Here is a 17,538-nt window from a genome sequence, read left to right on the forward strand (position 1 = left end):
CAGTTCAAAAGCATCAATTCTTCTGCACTCAGCTTTCTTTATAGTCCAACCCTCACATCCATACATGACCACTGGAAAAATCATAGCCTTGACTAGACAGACCTTTGTTGGCAAAGTAATGTCTCTGCTTTTTAATATGCTGTCTAGGTTGGTCATAACTTTCCTTCCAAGGAGTAAGCATCTTTTAATTGTATGGCTACAATCACCATCTGCAGTGATTTTGAAGCCCCCCAAAATAAAGTCAGCCACTGTTTCCACTGTTTCCCCATCTGTTTGCCAGCCCAGTGTCATCTAGCCAGTGATGGCGGCAGTGATCTAGCAGCAGTGGCAGAAACAGAAAAGAAGGAAAAGCTCCTCTGGCTCTGATCTAAACAGCCTCCCTAAGCGGGGAGGCTGGACAGATCAGGACAGGCGGTATATTGCTCTTGGACACAGCAATGAGAAGGGCTACGTGTATCAATACCAATAGGTTTTATAAGCAGATTATGAAAAAGAAAATTACAAAATGTTGCATGTTTTCAATTGTCTCTCAAAAATTTAGTATCTTTCCCCTACTTCTCATCCCCCAAAATTAAATGGACTAAGATTTACATCAATTGCTTTTAAAGCCCTAAAGTCCCTTATTTACCCAGGCTAAAATTGTTTATTGTATCCCCTCTAAGCACCAGACACAAGTTCTTAATATGAAAAAAAAAAAAAAATTACCCAGAATCTCTAGAAATAAGGGCCAGGACTGTCTGCATAAATTGTGGACCTCTTTGCAAAATGAAAACATGGGGCCCCTTATTCAAGAATTATTAAGAGTTTTAAGACAGTGACAACAGAGCATTAAACCAAGTATGGGTCCTTCTAAATGGAGAACCTGTGTACCTGTATGGGTTGCACACCCATGATGTCAGCAAGCGGGTTATAGTTTTGTAAGTACACAGAGTAGGTGTATACATTCAGTTTTCTTTCTTACTAGTTACAAACTACTGAAATGCTTGAAATCATTCACTAGCTTGCTTCTCCCTAGTCTCTGGACTCCATACCCCATTCCAAAGTCAAGACGACAAAACAAGTGGAGGAGGCAGTTTCAGCCAAAACACTAACTGCTACTGGGAACAAACGTTATAGAATACTAGTCCTCTGAGTCCTGCGAGTTGAACCATCAACAGCAATTTATGAAACATATTTGTTGACAAGTACATCCTATGGAATTTCTGTTGCTTTTTTACCCCTGCCTTGGCTATTCAAGACTTCAGAGAAGTGCAGAGAAAACTAAAATTAGAGCAGATGGGCCCCCACAGTTTCGCATCTCCAGTTTGGATACATTTCTCAGCTGCTTGCATGATCTGGTGGAGGCAGAGGGCAATGCCTACAGAATTACCAAAGGTAATCTGGGGATTCCAGGGTTCCCAGTAAATTTGATTTTATATCCTCTTCCTAGGAATAAAATCAGACAGAAATATCCTAAGACTACGTTTTAAAAAAATCTAGCCTGTACATTTTTTTCTATTTTGATCACAAAGCATTCTAAATAACCTCTCTTGTACCAAGTTTGGCAGAAAAAATAAAAGTGCAGGCAGCTAGGCCTTCTCCTTGGCTTCAGTTAGGTTCCCTCATCAATACTGGCTTAATTGGTAATTGTATAATATAGGCAAGTTCTAAATTTTAAAAGATCATAAACAAGGCTACTTAGCTATAAAGTGGTGAAGCATATTTTCTTGATTTTAAAGCAAAATATAGGCCTTATGATAAAAATACTGCACAACCTAGCATGGCGTAGGTACTCCGTATATGTTATGAAACTGTTAAGCAGGAAGTTAGGCATGAGTAACCAGCCGTGGCCTGGCAGAAAAGGATGCAAGCTGATCTCTAAACCCCACCCCAGACACACCCAGGAGAGTTCAGAGATATGCTACAAAAATAACCACAGAGACTTTTCCAACCCCTGCAGACCCTAGGCACACAGTGGGTACAAATTAACCACAGGGGCTTCTCCAGCTCTGGCACATACACCCTTGATGCACAGCTCTGTCCTGAAGTAACCTTAGGCAACCAGGAGTCCATTAAGGGTTCATAAATATTCTATACGTACAGATATCTGATGATAACAGACTGAATTATGGGAAAGACATGCACAATAACGCCTGTTGTAATGTAACTTGCAACTGCCAATCAAAACTCTCATGTAGATGAATATGTGACAGCCCCATTTCGCATGTGCCCAGACATGCCACCTTCCCTGATTGGCCTTGAGTGTATGCCCATTTGCATTTTGCACAGGGCAGAGCCAAGAGGAGAAGACGGAGTAAAAAAGGGAAGCCAGGCAGGATCATGGCCACTCCTTCAGTGTCAACCAACTCTCATGTCTTGGGAGTGTACTATCTGCTGTCTATTTAATAAAATATCTGTCTGCTTGAGCTGTAACCAGTCTGTTGTTTTGAATCCCTGCTTCGATGAGACAGGAGCTGAGACAGGAACTAAGAAATCCCGCTTGCTTGAGCTGTAGTCTGTCATTCCAAATCTTTGTTATGATGAGACAAGAACTGAGGGAGAGAAATAGACTGATGTGACAAAACAAATAGAATGGATACTTTGGTACTTGTAGGGTCATTTTATAATTAGAATATAGTTGCTCTAAATGGCCAATGACTCAATCACCAAAAAATACTGATTTAAGCCATTATATCTATAGTTGGATTTTGTAATATATCATTGCATAAGGCTTCACTTAGCAGATCTCAGCATTCTCATAGAGTCAATGTAAATGGAAGGAAAGTTCAAGCAATGTCTATGTGGTACACTTGCAGAGGGCTTACAGATATTTTTAAATTTATTTCCGTGTTTCTGTACAATAAATTCTGAAATTAGCAGAGCCAAAATTATTATAGAAGAAAGAGAGAGGCTGGGAAGTGTCTAAAGCCTGAGAATGAGTGGCAGAGCCAGGAAAAGGGTTATTTCCTGACCCATAAACTAACACTATGTGTACTACATTGGACTATCTACTGCAGGGCTTGCAAAAGGAGATGCAAAGAGAAGGTAAAATGAATCCGCATGGAAGAGAATTTCAAGGAATCAGAAGTTCTTTTAGCATTACTTAAGGCTTCCATATAATCAGAGACTTCCCATTATTGCCTGAGGATACCCAGGATCAAAAGTTGACTGCACTTTTTTTCTGTGGTTAATCAAATTTGGTCACAAGTGCTTGGAGAGGCAACAAGTCTATTAAAGATAGAGGTAGCAGCCAGTGAATGTCGTCAGAGCAGACCTCTGGAAAGCCTGACCAGCAACTGGACCTTAGAAACAAGGATATCTCACATCCCAAATAAGTGGTTAGGAACTTTTGAGGGCGGTGTTTGATTCAGCTGGCAATATTCTGTGCTTGGATCTCCCTAAGAGTCCAAAACTGACAATAGTCTTTATTATAACTTAAAAAATACCATAATTCCTCCGAATGTAATGGAGAAGGCAGACAGTGGCTTGGCTTGGATCTCTTTCAGCTGCAAGATAGTAGCATGCCCTCAAGAGAGTCCCTTTGACCACTTACACATCAATTTTCTACTTTGAAAAATGGGGGTTGGAGTAGACAATCATTGAATCCTTTCTGTTTCTAAAATTTTATTCTAGCTACAAATAAGACATTCTATTCTAATGAAATTCAGAGGCAGAATTCAGGCTAGACACGCCAGAGGTAGAAATATCATAAATAAAATTTATGATGTAACTGGCATTGAGTTCTTCTAAGTGAAGAAATTGCATAATGTCAAAATAAGTCTAGTCCTTTTACGAACTAGTCTGGATTGATACACATGGTTGGTCATTTTAGGACTTTCTATACTTTTTTTTTTTAGCAATTCTTTTATCTCTATGTGATTAATCCCTATATTTCCTACAACATCTATCACTTTTTTTTTTTTTTTTTTTGCTCTCTTCACACCAAAGGACACGTCCGGATGCCCCATTGTCAACATCCTTACTGCCAGTCTTAGACTCTGACTGCTGATACAAAATCTGCCCTCACCCTCTTTCTCTCAAAATCTCCCTCTCCTCCTTCACTCTCTTTTATCCATCTCCAATTTTAGGGTTCTCCCTTCTAAAAATAACTGTCTTGGTAATTTTATTCCATTTTATTATTCCATCCACTCTGCATCCTTTTTCCTGATTCTTCAAGATTTTCTCTGAGTCAAAAAGTTGTTCAACTATTTTCCATTATATCAAAGCTAGACTAAAACTAATATTTACTTCTTATTCCTGTCATTACCTTTTAACACAAATTTCTCCAAAGCAATCTATTTTTTTTCTGTTTTTTTTACTGCTCATAATGCCCAAATCTCTTTGCAATCTTGTGTCTGACCTATTAGTGTAATAAAACCTCATGATCAAATCCAATGATTTAATCATCTGTGAGTTTCACAACTACCTTAAAATCTACTCGTCATTCTCAAATGTGCTCCTATTCCCGTTGTCTTCACGTTCCTTCTTGCCTGTGCCCACTCTGTTTTCAAGTCCAGTTATGTTTCCCTGTGTGAAACCTCTCACACTTATCTTGTCTCTACTCCTGAATAGTAGTTACAGGCCCAGTCCAGGTCCTTACTATCTCTGGACTCTTGGAATAATTTTCAAACTGGAAACCATTTCCAAAATCTCTTTATCACTTACTGTTTCCTGATGTAAGTTCAACAAAAGAAAGACATCTCTAGTTATTTTAGTGCTATCTAAAATGGAACAGTTTATCTGAATTGGCAATTATCACATAATATAAGGTAACTAAAATCCCACACACTCAGAAGATTAGCAGCAAATGCAGTATCATTTTTTGCAACCTCTTATGCAAGAATTTTTTACCTGATTCTATCCATGCCTTCTAGGGTAGGTTGTGGTGTGGCCCAACAGAGAGCATCTTTCTAAGAGTTGTGTCTCTGTACCCTCCACTGGCCCCCACCTTGGTTTGCCTGCAACCTCATCTCTCTGAGGTCCTCGCCCTTGATGTCTGGACAGTCCCCCTACTATGTGGACAAGGACCTTCATCTCTGACTCCTGCCCACAGCCTGTGCCTCCCCTGGCCCACTCCACACATTTAACATGTGTCATCTCATTTAATTCTGACATCTCTATGAGATATTACTATTATTACTCCCATTATACAGATTTCAGATAAAGTTCAAGGATTGAAGGGACTGGCTAGATGATTTTTAAAGCTAGTTTTGGACCTTCTACTTGCCTATTTGTTTGTACATTTGTTAGGAATTACTTCTGTAAAGTGTGATTCTATGTTGTGTGTGATGGGAGACAAGTACGACACCAGGCATTAATTCAAATATGAGCTCACAGAATAGGGAGGGTGGTAGATGTACATCTGAACACGACTAAAGGAGGCAGGATGAAAAGCAGAGCATCTGAGGGTGGTTGGGTATGGCACTCTGCAGCCTGAACTTATAAAATGGTTACACTGCAAATCCCATCCCAGTGGGAGACTGAGAGCATGACATCCTACCCAGATCCATGGAAAGCGCAACACCAAATCTAAGCCTCATGTCAGGAGAATGACTCACAGATTCCTTGAGACAGAGTCTTAGGGAAATTTTGTGATTTTTTTCTTTAGCCAGGTAGTGGGAACCTGGGGGAAATTCTTAGACGGGTAAATAAACTTGAGCAGTAATTAAGGAAGCTAGATTTATCAGCAGTGGAAGAATTAGAGAAAAACTGGAGGGAGGAATCTCAACTTGCTATAATCCAGATGAGATAATCAGGCTTCCTACGTGGCGCTAGTGGTAAAAAAATCTGCCTGCCAATGCAGGAGAGTCCCATGGACAAAGGAGCCTGATGGGCTACAGTCCATGGGGTTGCAAAAAGTCGCACACGACTGAGTGACTTAGCAGCAGCAGATGCAATAACAAAGGAGTGAATGATGGAAGAAATACAATGGAGCAGAGGAAAATAAACAGATCAAAGTTATATTTCTACAAAATAATTGATGAGACTAGACTCCTTATAGGATATGGGTACCAAGGAAAGTGTAAATAATATTCAAAACTCAATTTTCAAACTTAAGAAGAGGGAAGTTAAAGTGATAGAAAAGGAGATTTTTTTAGTGGTATCAGTTCAGTTTAGTTCAGTCACTCAGTCATGTCCGACTCTCTGCGACCCCATGAATCACAGCATGTCAGGCCTTCCTGTCCATCACCAACTCCCAGAGTTCACCCAGACTCACGTCCATTGAGTCAGTGATGCCATCCAGCCATCTCATCCTCCGTCATCCCCTTCTCCTCCTGCCCCCAATCCCTCCCAGCATCAGAGTCTTTTCCAATGAGTCAACTCTTCGCATGAGGTGGCCAAAGTACTGGAGTTTCAGCTTTCGCATCATTCCTTTCAAAGAAATCCCAGGGCTGATCTCCTTCAGAATGGACTGGTTGGATCTCCTTGCAGTCCAAGTGACTCTTAAGAGTCTTCTCCAACAACACAGTTCAAAAACATCAATTCTTCAGCGCTCAGCCTTCTTCACAGTCCAACTCTCACATCCATACATGACCACAGGAAAAACCATAGCCTTGACTAGATGGACCTTTGTGGGCAAAGTAATGTCTCTGCTTTTGAATATGCTATCTATGTTGGTCATAACTTTCCTTCCAAGGAGTAAGCGTCTTTTAATTTCATGGCTGCAGTCACCATCTGCAGTGATTTTGGAAGTATAGACAACATTAATTTAGTTTGAGTTTGAGGTACTGAATACTGTTATCTGGTCATCCTAATGAAAATATTCAATGGACAATGAGAAATACACTCTTAAAACTGGGCCAAAATCAGAGGTTCAGCATTGGAGGTCATTTATATCCTTACACCACTCCTAATATTCCTTGTAGAATAGCAACATCAGAAAGTCCTGCGAACTTTTGAAAATGAACAATCTCAGGCTCTTCCTCAGGTTTATGGAATCAGAACCTGCATTTTAACAATATCTTCCACATGATTGAGTATGTCAAGGCTACATATTGTCACCCTGCTTATTTAACTTATATGTAGAGTACATCATGTGAAATGCTGGGCTGGATGAAGCACAAGCTAGAATCAAGATAGCTGGGAGAAATATCAGTAACCTCAGATATACAGATGAAACCACTCTTAGCAAAGAACTAAAGAGCCTCTTGATGAAAGTGAAAGAGGACAGTGAAAAAGTTGGCTTAAACTCAATATTCAAAAGACTAAGATCATGGCATCTGGTCCCATCACTTCGTGGCAAATAGGTGGGGAAACAATGGAAACAGTGACAGACTTTATTTTAGGGAGGCTCCAAAATCACTGCAGATAGTGACTGCAGCCATAAAATTAAAAGATGCTTGCTCCTTGGAAGAAAAGTTATGACCAACCTAGACAGCATATTAAAAAGCAAGAGATATCACTTTGCTGACAAAGGTCATTAGTCAAAGCTATGCTTTTTCCAGTAGTCATGTATGGATGTGAGAGTTGAACTATAAAGAAAGCTGAGTGCTAAAGAATTGATGTTTTTGAACTATGGTGTTGAAGAAGACTCTTGAGAGTCCCTTGGACTGCAAGGAGATCCAACCAGTCCATCCTAAAGGAAATCAGTCCTGAGTATTCATTGGAAGGACTGATGCTGAAGCTGAAACTCCAATACTTTGCCCACCTGATGTGAAAAACCAACTCATTGGAAAAGACCCTGATGCTGGGAAAGATTGAAGGTGGGAGGAGAAGGGGACGACAGAGGATGAGATGGTTGGATGGCATCACTGACTCAATGGACATGAGTTTGAGCTAGCTCTGGGAGTTGGTGACAGGGAAGGAACAGGGAAGCCTGGCATGCTGCTGTCCGTGGGGTCGCAGAGTTGGACACGACTGAGCGACTAAACTGAACTGAACCACATGATTTGCAAGTATATCAAAGTTTGAGTATCACTGTTCTATATAGACATTATCATTAAAGACATGGCTTACAGCTGAGATAAGGAGGATACATAGGTGAGATATCCAAGGATAGATCTCTATTCCATATTTGAGAGCCAGGATAATAAGCAAAAGAGAAGAGAAAGGGAGTAAGAGCAAAATCTAAATAAAATTTCAAAGGAAGAAAGAGTTCAAGAATGGGAGGATGGCCAAAAATTCCACAAAGAGATTTAAAAGAATAAGAACTGAGAAAAAAATAAAACTATGGGATCTAGCAATTAATTGATCACTGATGATCACCTAGAGAAGTTTCAGCGGAACGGAAAGAGGGTGGGAGCCAGTGAAAAGGAATGAAGACTGTGAATGTGGTTGAGAAATCAAGAATATGAGAGCACATTAATCTGAGAAATTCTGGAATTAAGAAGAGAAACTGAAAAATAGCCTGGAAGCTATAACAGGGTCAACAGAAAATATGTTGTTTGGGGGTAGGGAAATCTTGAGCATGTTTGTAAGCAAGAGGCAGGGCACAAATATCAGTGAAGAGGAAAACGCAGAACAGCAAAGAATATGGAAGGAACAGAATGATGAGCATGTTCTGAAGGCAGAAACATGCTCCTTGGTAAGAACAGAAGAGATTTAAGGCTAAATCTAGGATGAAGAAAAAGTGAGCCAATGGCAGACTGCCTACATTTTCTTCAGTATTACAGAAACCAGGATGGACTGGAACATGAAAAGAGTCAGAGTCAGTAGCCAAGATGCCATTCCCAAGATTCAGGGTAAGGTGCCTAGACTGAAATTGTTGACATGGAAATAGAAATGGAAAAGTAGGAGATAAAGATACTAATATGGGGACTTATCAAAGGCAAAACCAGTGTAACCCAGAGCCTCAATACCTATAGGAAATGAGGAATGTTAAAATTTATGGAGTTTCATATTAGGGAGAGTAAAAGAATTATGATAGTTCAGAAAATAAAAAGGCAGGGAATTGATATTTCATGAGAAAAGTACAAATTCAATTTTGTCCTAAGTTTGAAGTAATAGTAAGGCATAAAAGTGAAAATGTTGACATTTCACTATTTATTCATTCAGTATATATTTACTGAAGGTCTACTTGCTGCTGCTGCTAAGTCACTTTAGTCGTGTCCGACTCTGTGCGACCCCATAGACAGCAGCCCACCAGGCTCCCCCATCCCTGGGATTCTCCAGGCAAGAACACTGGAGTGGGTTGCCATTTCCTTCTCCAATGCAGGAAAGTGAAAAGTGAAAGTGAAGTCGCTTAGCCGTGTCCGACCCTCAGCGACCCCATGGACTGCAGCCTACCAGGCTCCTCCGCCCATGGGATTTTCCAGGCAAGAGTACTGAAGTGGGTGCCATGCTGGCACTGGTGCCAAGCTGGTACTGGCTTGGGTACTGGGAAAACAATGATGGCTATGATACCTATGGTCCCAGTCTTCTCTGAGCTTAAAATTTACATGGCAAGATGAATGGGTAATGAGGCACTGGGCTCAATCAAGTGAGAATTCTTAGACCTCAAAAATATTCACTTAACAACTTGGGATAAAGAAAAAGAGGCAAGAGTCAGCTCTGAACCAGCCAACAAGGAGGACCCTCATTCTACATTAAGAGCAAGTAAGTACAACGTGAAAGCATTAGAAAATGTGAAAATGATTTCTAAACAAATCATAAAGCTTTACAAATTGGCAAAGGAGTGAGAACTAAGGCAATCTTAAACACTTTAACAAGCTGGAAACATGGGAAGGAAAAAATATGCTATTAATGGTGAAATAAATTGTGGTTTTAACTTCTCATCTGGGCCAACTGGAAAGCTTTCTTTTGACCTCAGATATATTAAGGACAAATGTGTGCATTCTTCCTTTCAAAGCCCTTTAAGAATAAAACATGTAAATTAAGCATATCTACTCTCCAATGAATGTGAACTCAGAAAAGGCTCTAAAAATATGGGAGACCCAAATGGACCCTATGGGAATAGGAGTGGAAACATACCACCAAGAATAAAGTGACACTGAATTAATATTTCCAAGTTTAAAACAAATAAAATAAAAAACAGGGATGTTCTCATTGGAAACTCACTATACTAGAGCTTTGATATGTAAAGTCAAAAATCAAAGTATAATAAAAAATTTTTCCAATAAATTATCTGCCCTTGCATAGGATAAATGAAGTGACACAAATCAATGTGAAATGATTGTTTCTAAAAACTCAGAGACTTTACACATGGTGCCAAATATTAGAGCTAGTGGATTAAAATGACACCAGTTGATGTTCCTATAGCAAGCTGAGGGAATTCAGGTTCCAATGGCTTTGTCAAAAAACACTCTTGAAGGAAAACTTGACCTGTCTTAATCTAATTTTCAAGAAGGAATCATTCCCTATAACTATTATTGCTTATTTTAACCTACTGGATTAGTCTAAAGTCTAAAAACAAAAAAACAAAAAAACAACATAATCATATGAGGGTGGATTTCTCCAAGTCTGCTTCTAATTACACTAACTGAGTTGTTCTGGTGGATTTATTTGGGTGTTTATAATATGTATAGTAATTCCAGAGCTTTTAAATAAGGACCATTATTTTTTCTCAAATAGTTACAAAGACTTTAAAATGTCAACTCTTTATTAACTGTTCTAATTAGGGAGAAAGGAGGCGTGGGTAAATAAAATTCACATGGGTAAATAAAATTCTCCAAATGCTCCTTTTTGTCATTACATTTAATTCTTTCCTCTTAATTCTTAGTCATGTCCTAACAATTCCCTGGAGAAGGCAATGGCAATCCACTCCAGTACTCTTGCCTGGCAAATCATATGGACAGAGGAGCCTGGTAGGCTGTAGTCCATGGGGTCGCTAGGAGTCGGACATGACTGAGCCACTTCAGTCATGCATTGGAGAAGTAAATGGCAACCCACTCCAGTGTTCTTGCCTGGAGAATCCCAGGGACGGGGAGCCTGGTGGGCTGCCGTCTCTGGGGTGGCACAGAGTTGGACACGACTGAAGCGACTTAGCAGCAGCAGCAGAGGCAACAATTCCCTATTTCTGTCAAGGATACTTTGATCCTCGCACTCAGGTTTGAAAGTTGGCAAGCATCTTGACATGTCATTACTGCATCTTTTATAAAACTTCATTCTAGGCAGAATTATTTATTTTAAATATTGTGATTTGATGGGCATGACTCCACCTATTTGATAAGAAGACCACAACCAGGGTTCATGGGTGAGGAAATGAGAGGGTGAGGTGCACATGTGGTCTGAATAGCTTGGGGCCTTCAAGTCAACTACTTTGGATAAAAATTCTAGCTCCATCGAGTATCTGTTCCTCTATCTTCTGCATATTTATTATCGACTTTTGCTGTCGTACCATGACAACATTTGTCAATTAGAATCAATCATCAGATAAGCTGTTTTGTGGAGGGGTCAGGAGAACCAAGTGAAATTGAAGACAGGGAGGCTTGAGGACAAGGAGGAAATCATATCAAATCCTGCTCTAGGAATTGGCAATTTATTGAACCTCATGGATTTATCAAGCAAGTTCAGTAACCATTAAAATCAGCTATGTTTTGTTCCAAGTGTATCAAATATTTCTTCCCTTCTTCCTTTCTTCTTGCCCAGTCCTTCCCTCCCTTCTTTTTTTCTTCTTTCTTAATAAGAGACTTAAAAAAAGGAAAAGGAAAAAGAAACTGACCCACAGATGTTTGTTTTCTCAGCACTAGCATCCTGCACCAACTCATTAGAAACCGAAGTTACCTCAAGCAAGTGAGTTCTTTTAGGAGTCTGTTTCCAAACAAAATTAAGTTTCAGGTTTAGCGTGGGTAAGATAAGGAATATTTCAGATTCTTCGAAACAGGTCAAAATTATTTTTCAAAAACTTTAGCTTTGGCATTATCTTCTACATGCTTTTTTCAAAGAACTTTTTCCTTCAGAACTATGAGCATGTGAAAGAAAATTTCTTTCGTTCTTAGTTTAGATTTCCTAGTCAAAGTTATATGAATGGTGGTTTTGGGAACTTAAACATTTTAAAGCTCTTTATTTTCTGTCCAATTTAGACAAATAAAAAGAAAGAAAGCAATACAAAAAATAGACATTTGGCCAAAAAGTATATTAAAAAGTTTTCAATATATTTAGTACAGGGGAAAAATACATATTAAAATGGTAATGAGATAGAACTACACTAGGATACCTAAAGTGAAAAATGTTGACGACATGAAATGCTGGTGAGGATATGGAGCAACCAGAACTCTCATACACTGCCTGTGGGAATTTAAACGGAAAATTAGGCCAAAAAAATATACATCTTCCCTGTGACATAGCAATTCTACTTTTAGGTATTTATCTAGTGTTAGTAGTGTAGTGTTAGTCTCTTAATCATGTCCAGCTCTTTGCGACCCCTTGGGTTGTAGCCCACCAGGCTCCTGTGTCCATGGGATTCTTCAGGCAAGAATACTAGAGTAGGTTGCCATTTCCTTCTCCAGAGGTATTTATCTAAGATAAATTAAAAGGTATGTCTATAAGAATCTTATACAAAAATGTTTATAAAATTTATCTTCAAAATACCCAAAAATAAGACACAATTCAGGTGTCTACCAGCAAGAAAAATGGATCAAAAAATTCTGAAATACTCACATAATGGAGTAATACTCAGAAATAAAAAAGGAATGAACTATTGTTACTTACAATGTCATGAATGAATCTCAAAAAACATGCTGATAGACATAAAAAGAGAACATACTTATGATTTTGTTTACATGGAATTTTAGAGCAGACCAACTCTCTAGCACATTCTAGGGTGATGAAAGAAAAATTTTTAATGGATTGTACAGTACATGGTTACACACTTTTTCTGTAACTGATTAAACTCTACACATAAGATCTGTGCATTTTACTGGGTTTAAATTATATTTTAATAATTAAGTCTTTTATTTTAAAGAAGGGATGAAACAAATTTTAAAAATCTTAAAGTCACTTTGAGTATTTAAAATAAATACCTTTTAAAATAAATGTTCCTTTTGGTTGAAGCTTGAAAATTTTGATTGTCAGATGCAAAGTTTTGAATTTTGAAGCTACTGCAGTGAATATTTATGACAAGCGAATATCACCTTATACCCAATTTAGAATCATGGTTCAGCATTTAGTACAGTGCCCAATACATAGACAATGCCAGCTCTATGTGTTGGATGGATAAATGGCAGTGATTTAAAAATAAACTTAGGTTTTTCTTACTTTGTTCTACCAAAGAAGATGGTGGCTTCATTTCCAAGGGTGCTTTTCCTTGACCTACATTTCTCCATGTGTCCCTCTCCCCAATTTTCTAAGCCGGTGATCCCTAAACTTAGGTGGGGACCAGAATCTACTGGAGGGCTTGTTAAAACACAAATGACTTGGCCCCACCCTTTAAGTTTCTGATTCAGTAAGTCTGGAGATCTGAGAATTTCCATTTTTGATAAGTTCCCAAGTGATGCTGGTGCTGATGCTGCTTGGTTAGGGACCAAAGTGAGAGAACTAGTGTTTTTAGCACTTCATCAATTGGCAGACCAAAGATCCATCTTTCTCAAACCAAGGATCAAATGCTGCAACTTTTAATGGTCTCCCCTAATTGCTTTCAACCTTATGCTCTGAGTTTTTATTAGACTTATCACTGATAACCCCACTTACTATTTGGCTTATTTTTCCTTCTGTTTTTTTCTTTGGAAAGAAAAAAATATGTGCATGTGTTTTCCATTCAGGTAGATGGTAATTCCTGAAGGGTAGGGGCTTTGATGAGTGTGTCTTCATTTTCCTCAAACCGAGAACAGACTCTCCAGCAAATAGCTGATCTGCAGACACTGATGCCCTGATATTTACACATCCTTCTAAAGCATGTGCAGACACTGTTGAGAGCAAGTGTCAATTTTCAGATGAAAAATAAAATTTTCCATAATGGTGAATTACCTGTCATTGGGACACTGACTTGGCAATGTCCAATCATGGTGAGGGTTGATGAGGAAGCCCCAGGACAGGAAGACTGAGCTTGGTGACAGAGTGCCAACTACCAGCTGGAGAGGTTTACGAGCTCGTTTTTTACCTACAAAGGGAATAGACAGGTTAATTCTTGTAACATTTAGCATATTTTCATGATTTGGGTAAAATATACAAAGATAATTTAGCAAGATGATGAAGAATGTGAAAGCATTAAGTTCCTTTTCTTTTTATACAGTGCACAAATATTAATAATGCTTTGCCCATGAATTTAAGCAAGAATCAAATGAAATACCCTTTTGAGATTTACATGTATGTGTCTATGCATATAAACTATATCCATTCCTAGTTTTTATTTTCTTGTGGGTCAAGGATGAACATGGAGGTCTTGGCTGTTACCAGTGAAATAAACAAACACACACACATACACATATAGGTATATATACATTTACTTTTCTTTTACAGACAAGATAAAATGTATGCTTATTTTTTCCCTGAAACTGTGAAATAGTTTCACATTTAGAAATATCTTAGACAACTTACCATCAAGGTTGAATGCTATATATATATATATATTTTTTTTTTAAACTATTTGGAAGTGTAAAATCTCTTGTTAGAGCATTTCAATGACCTCTCTTTTTTTTTTCTTCTTTTTTTTACAGTAACTATTGAAACAGACAAGGTACACACATTCTTAATATTGCTGGGAGAGTAGGAATAATATAGGAAGCAGTTATTCCAACAAGACTAATTGGATTTCAGCAATGCCAAGTGTGATTCTGATAAACCACTCTAGATTCTTTTCAAGTATATGTGAGGGGCAGCTATTTGCTTTTTCAAAAATATTTGAAACTTTAGGAACAGGAGGACAGTGAAAAGGAGGAGTGCCTATTACTTCTGTTAGGTTTGAGTTATATTAATTGTTATTCTGGCAGAAAAGCCCTCTGAGACCATAATATACATAATCTAGAGGTGGTAAGTTACTTCATTGTGACATAGATGAATTTTTTAAAGATATCTTAAATAATTTTCAAGGATGGTTATTATTTAGTTGGTTGAAAACATGCAGTTATACTTCTCTATAAATTTTTCCAGTTTACCTGTAATAGGACCTTATCTGACTATGATTCAAAGGGTTCAGGTCTGGTCCCCAAACAGGGCAGGTTAGAATCTGAGATAATGTGATTCTGATGAGTTGTTTTTTCTATCCCTGAATTGATTTTCACTCATGTAATATAATTGTCTTATTTTATAGATGAAAAATAAGGTCTGGAGTAATTTCAAGGTTGTCCAAGGTCACAAAGAGAGCACGCTTAAGACTCAAATCCAGGTCTCCTGAATTGTAATCGTTTCTAGTTTTCTTTTTATTACCTCACTAGTTTAACTCACAATGTATGAAAGTAATGCCATTTAGAAAAACTACATTTTTCTTTCCTCAAGGAATCTAAAGTTTATATGACTAAGTTCACTGTTTGGATCTTCAATTTTAATTATTTAATCATTTTTAAATTATGTGGCAGATACAAATATAAAATGAATGGAAGCTAATCCATTACTCATTACATCACTCTTCAATGCAGATTACAAAAAAAAAAAAAAAATTATATCCATTGCCTGAAAGGAAAGGTGGGGTTTCTGATCAGGATGAAACTATTTCCTGAGTTGGTCATCACGTAGTGAAAAATAATCTAAGGCCAATGTCACAGAAGCCCACAAATGAAATGAAGTTATAAACTGCTATTAAGATATAATCACTCTCTTGATTTTTCTTACTTATTTTTGCATATTTGTTTTATAACCATACTAAGAAAAAGTTCAGTGACTATGAAGCCAGAATCCCATAGAACCATACTCATGCTTCCTGACTTTATTGTTAGATATTTTGAAATAGAGTCCTCAAATACAGGAGTACTTTTCTTTACAAGTATATGGAAAGCTTCTTGGACAATGATCACTAGTAAGTTTTAAGTACTGATTGAAATCTCCCTTGTGCATTGGGATATTATAAGAGGTCAAGTAAAAGGATCTGTAGTTCTCAAAATAATTAACCATTTATTGCTTCTCTTAAAAAAAAAAAAGAGGAAAGCAACAGAAGCCTCGAGGGGAGAGGATTGCAGCAACCAGCTTTTGGTGACCAGGCATGGCTGATACACTGAGGAGACAGAATACCTAGCTGCCAAGGGCCCATTTGCTCAATATCTGTACGTCCCCCAACGCTTCTTATCCCTTTGAGAAAGATCCTTCTTTCTGTGTGGCATCCAGTGTACCATAAAAGGCAAATATGATTAGGGAATAATTATTTTGAGAACAGTTCACATTAGAACGTGAAAAAGAAAAGCACCATGATCAACTCTACCTACAGACTAGGAAGATGTGACATAAGATATTAAAAGCATATTCACAGCTTTATTAGTCCTTCCTAATAGCAAGGTCTGGCTTATTTGATCTGAGAAGAAATTTTAGCAGTGAAATTGGGACAATGTCTTCCTTAGTCATATAGAAACATTTCTACTTTTTTACACACATGGTATATAGTTGCCTGTTTTACATCTCCCTAGCCCTGGGAAGATGGGTGTCACACTGATGTTTTATGAAAGAAGTCTTGTTTTCTGCATCTGACTAAATACAAGTGGTTTGGAGGCATAAATAAAATCCAAGTCCCAACTCATTTAACACACATGTAAATGAGTTATGCTTTTGAAATGTCAAGTTTCCTTCAGCAAAGTTTAGATCTCACATTTTGCCCTAAGAGTCTGAAAGACACAAGAGCAGGCTTTAGTTCACACATTGCAACATAGAAGGAGTCAACAGGAGCTAAACTCTAAATAAGCACTTACTCTGGGCTAGGCCAGTCCTATGTAGCTGTGAACTCATCTCATCCTCACCCAGACCCTCCCATGCAGCAGAACAGAGGCATAGAGAGGTTCAATAATTTGCCTCAACCCTCTGCTGTTTGTATGCAGTGGGGCGGATAAGACCCAAGGAGCCTCTCCCAACCAGGCTATGCTACTTCCCAAGCAGGGTTATCTGTTTTCAGGGGACTGCATCATACATCTTCTAACCTACCTTCCGGAGGCATCCCCAAGACACGTGGTCTCCATGGGTAGAAAAGAGATGAAAAGGCATGGTTTAAAGTTAACAATAATAATGAATCAACAAAAATACCTGAGCATGACTTCTTTTGACTGGGGGGAGGAGCTGGCCGAACGACGATCAGATATTTAGGCTCAGCATCTGGAAATGGTAAGATTATTTATCAGTAAGATTCTTTGTGAACAAGCAGCCTTCATGACAGCACACCCATTCCTGACTCATTGTTCCCCAGCCTTAGTCACTGTAACCACAGAACCACCGGGTGAGAGGGCTCAGGCATTCGGAAAGTTCATACTTCTTCTGATAGTTCAGGCCATTAAGTATTTAAAGTGAAAATTAAATCCAGATTTTCAAAACCTCATGGACAGGAATGGGGGAGAAGTCTTAAAAGAATCATGTTAGGGACACAGATTTCATGCCACATTTTCGATAGTCCTTTTCTCTGCAAAGATTTTTTTTTTAAATCAGATCATGTCTCATCTGTAATCCTACTCTTAGAGGATCAGAATGGTGCTTCAAAATCAGAGAAGGAAAATCATACTCGCACAGGACACACGAGTCTCAACTGTTGACTGATCTGAAACTACTCATTTCCTG

General features: G+C 38.4%; 1 protein-coding gene across 11 annotated transcripts in view; it reads right to left on the reverse strand.

The window, feature by feature from the left end:
* The window catches only part of ABI3BP (ABI family, member 3 (NESH) binding protein), a 296,163-nt gene that overhangs the window by 168,239 nt on the left and 110,386 nt on the right, over window positions 1-17,538 (reverse strand). For all 11 annotated transcript variants that reach the window (XM_010841961.1, XM_010841962.1, XM_010841959.1 and 8 more), the window contains exons 3-4: window positions 17,014-17,082; window positions 13,822-13,954 (exon numbers count right to left, since the gene is read on the reverse strand). In XM_010841961.1, the coding sequence (XP_010840263.1) occupies window positions 13,822-13,954; window positions 17,014-17,082 (202 nt within the window). The remainder of the gene's footprint in view (window positions 1-13,821; window positions 13,955-17,013; window positions 17,083-17,538) is intronic.

This window comes from Bison bison, unplaced genomic scaffold (assembly GCF_000754665.1).
Source record: "Bison bison bison isolate TAMUID 2011002044 unplaced genomic scaffold, Bison_UMD1.0 scf7180017864168, whole genome shotgun sequence".
In the NCBI taxonomy this organism is placed as follows: Eukaryota; Metazoa; Chordata; class Mammalia; order Artiodactyla; family Bovidae; genus Bison; species Bison bison.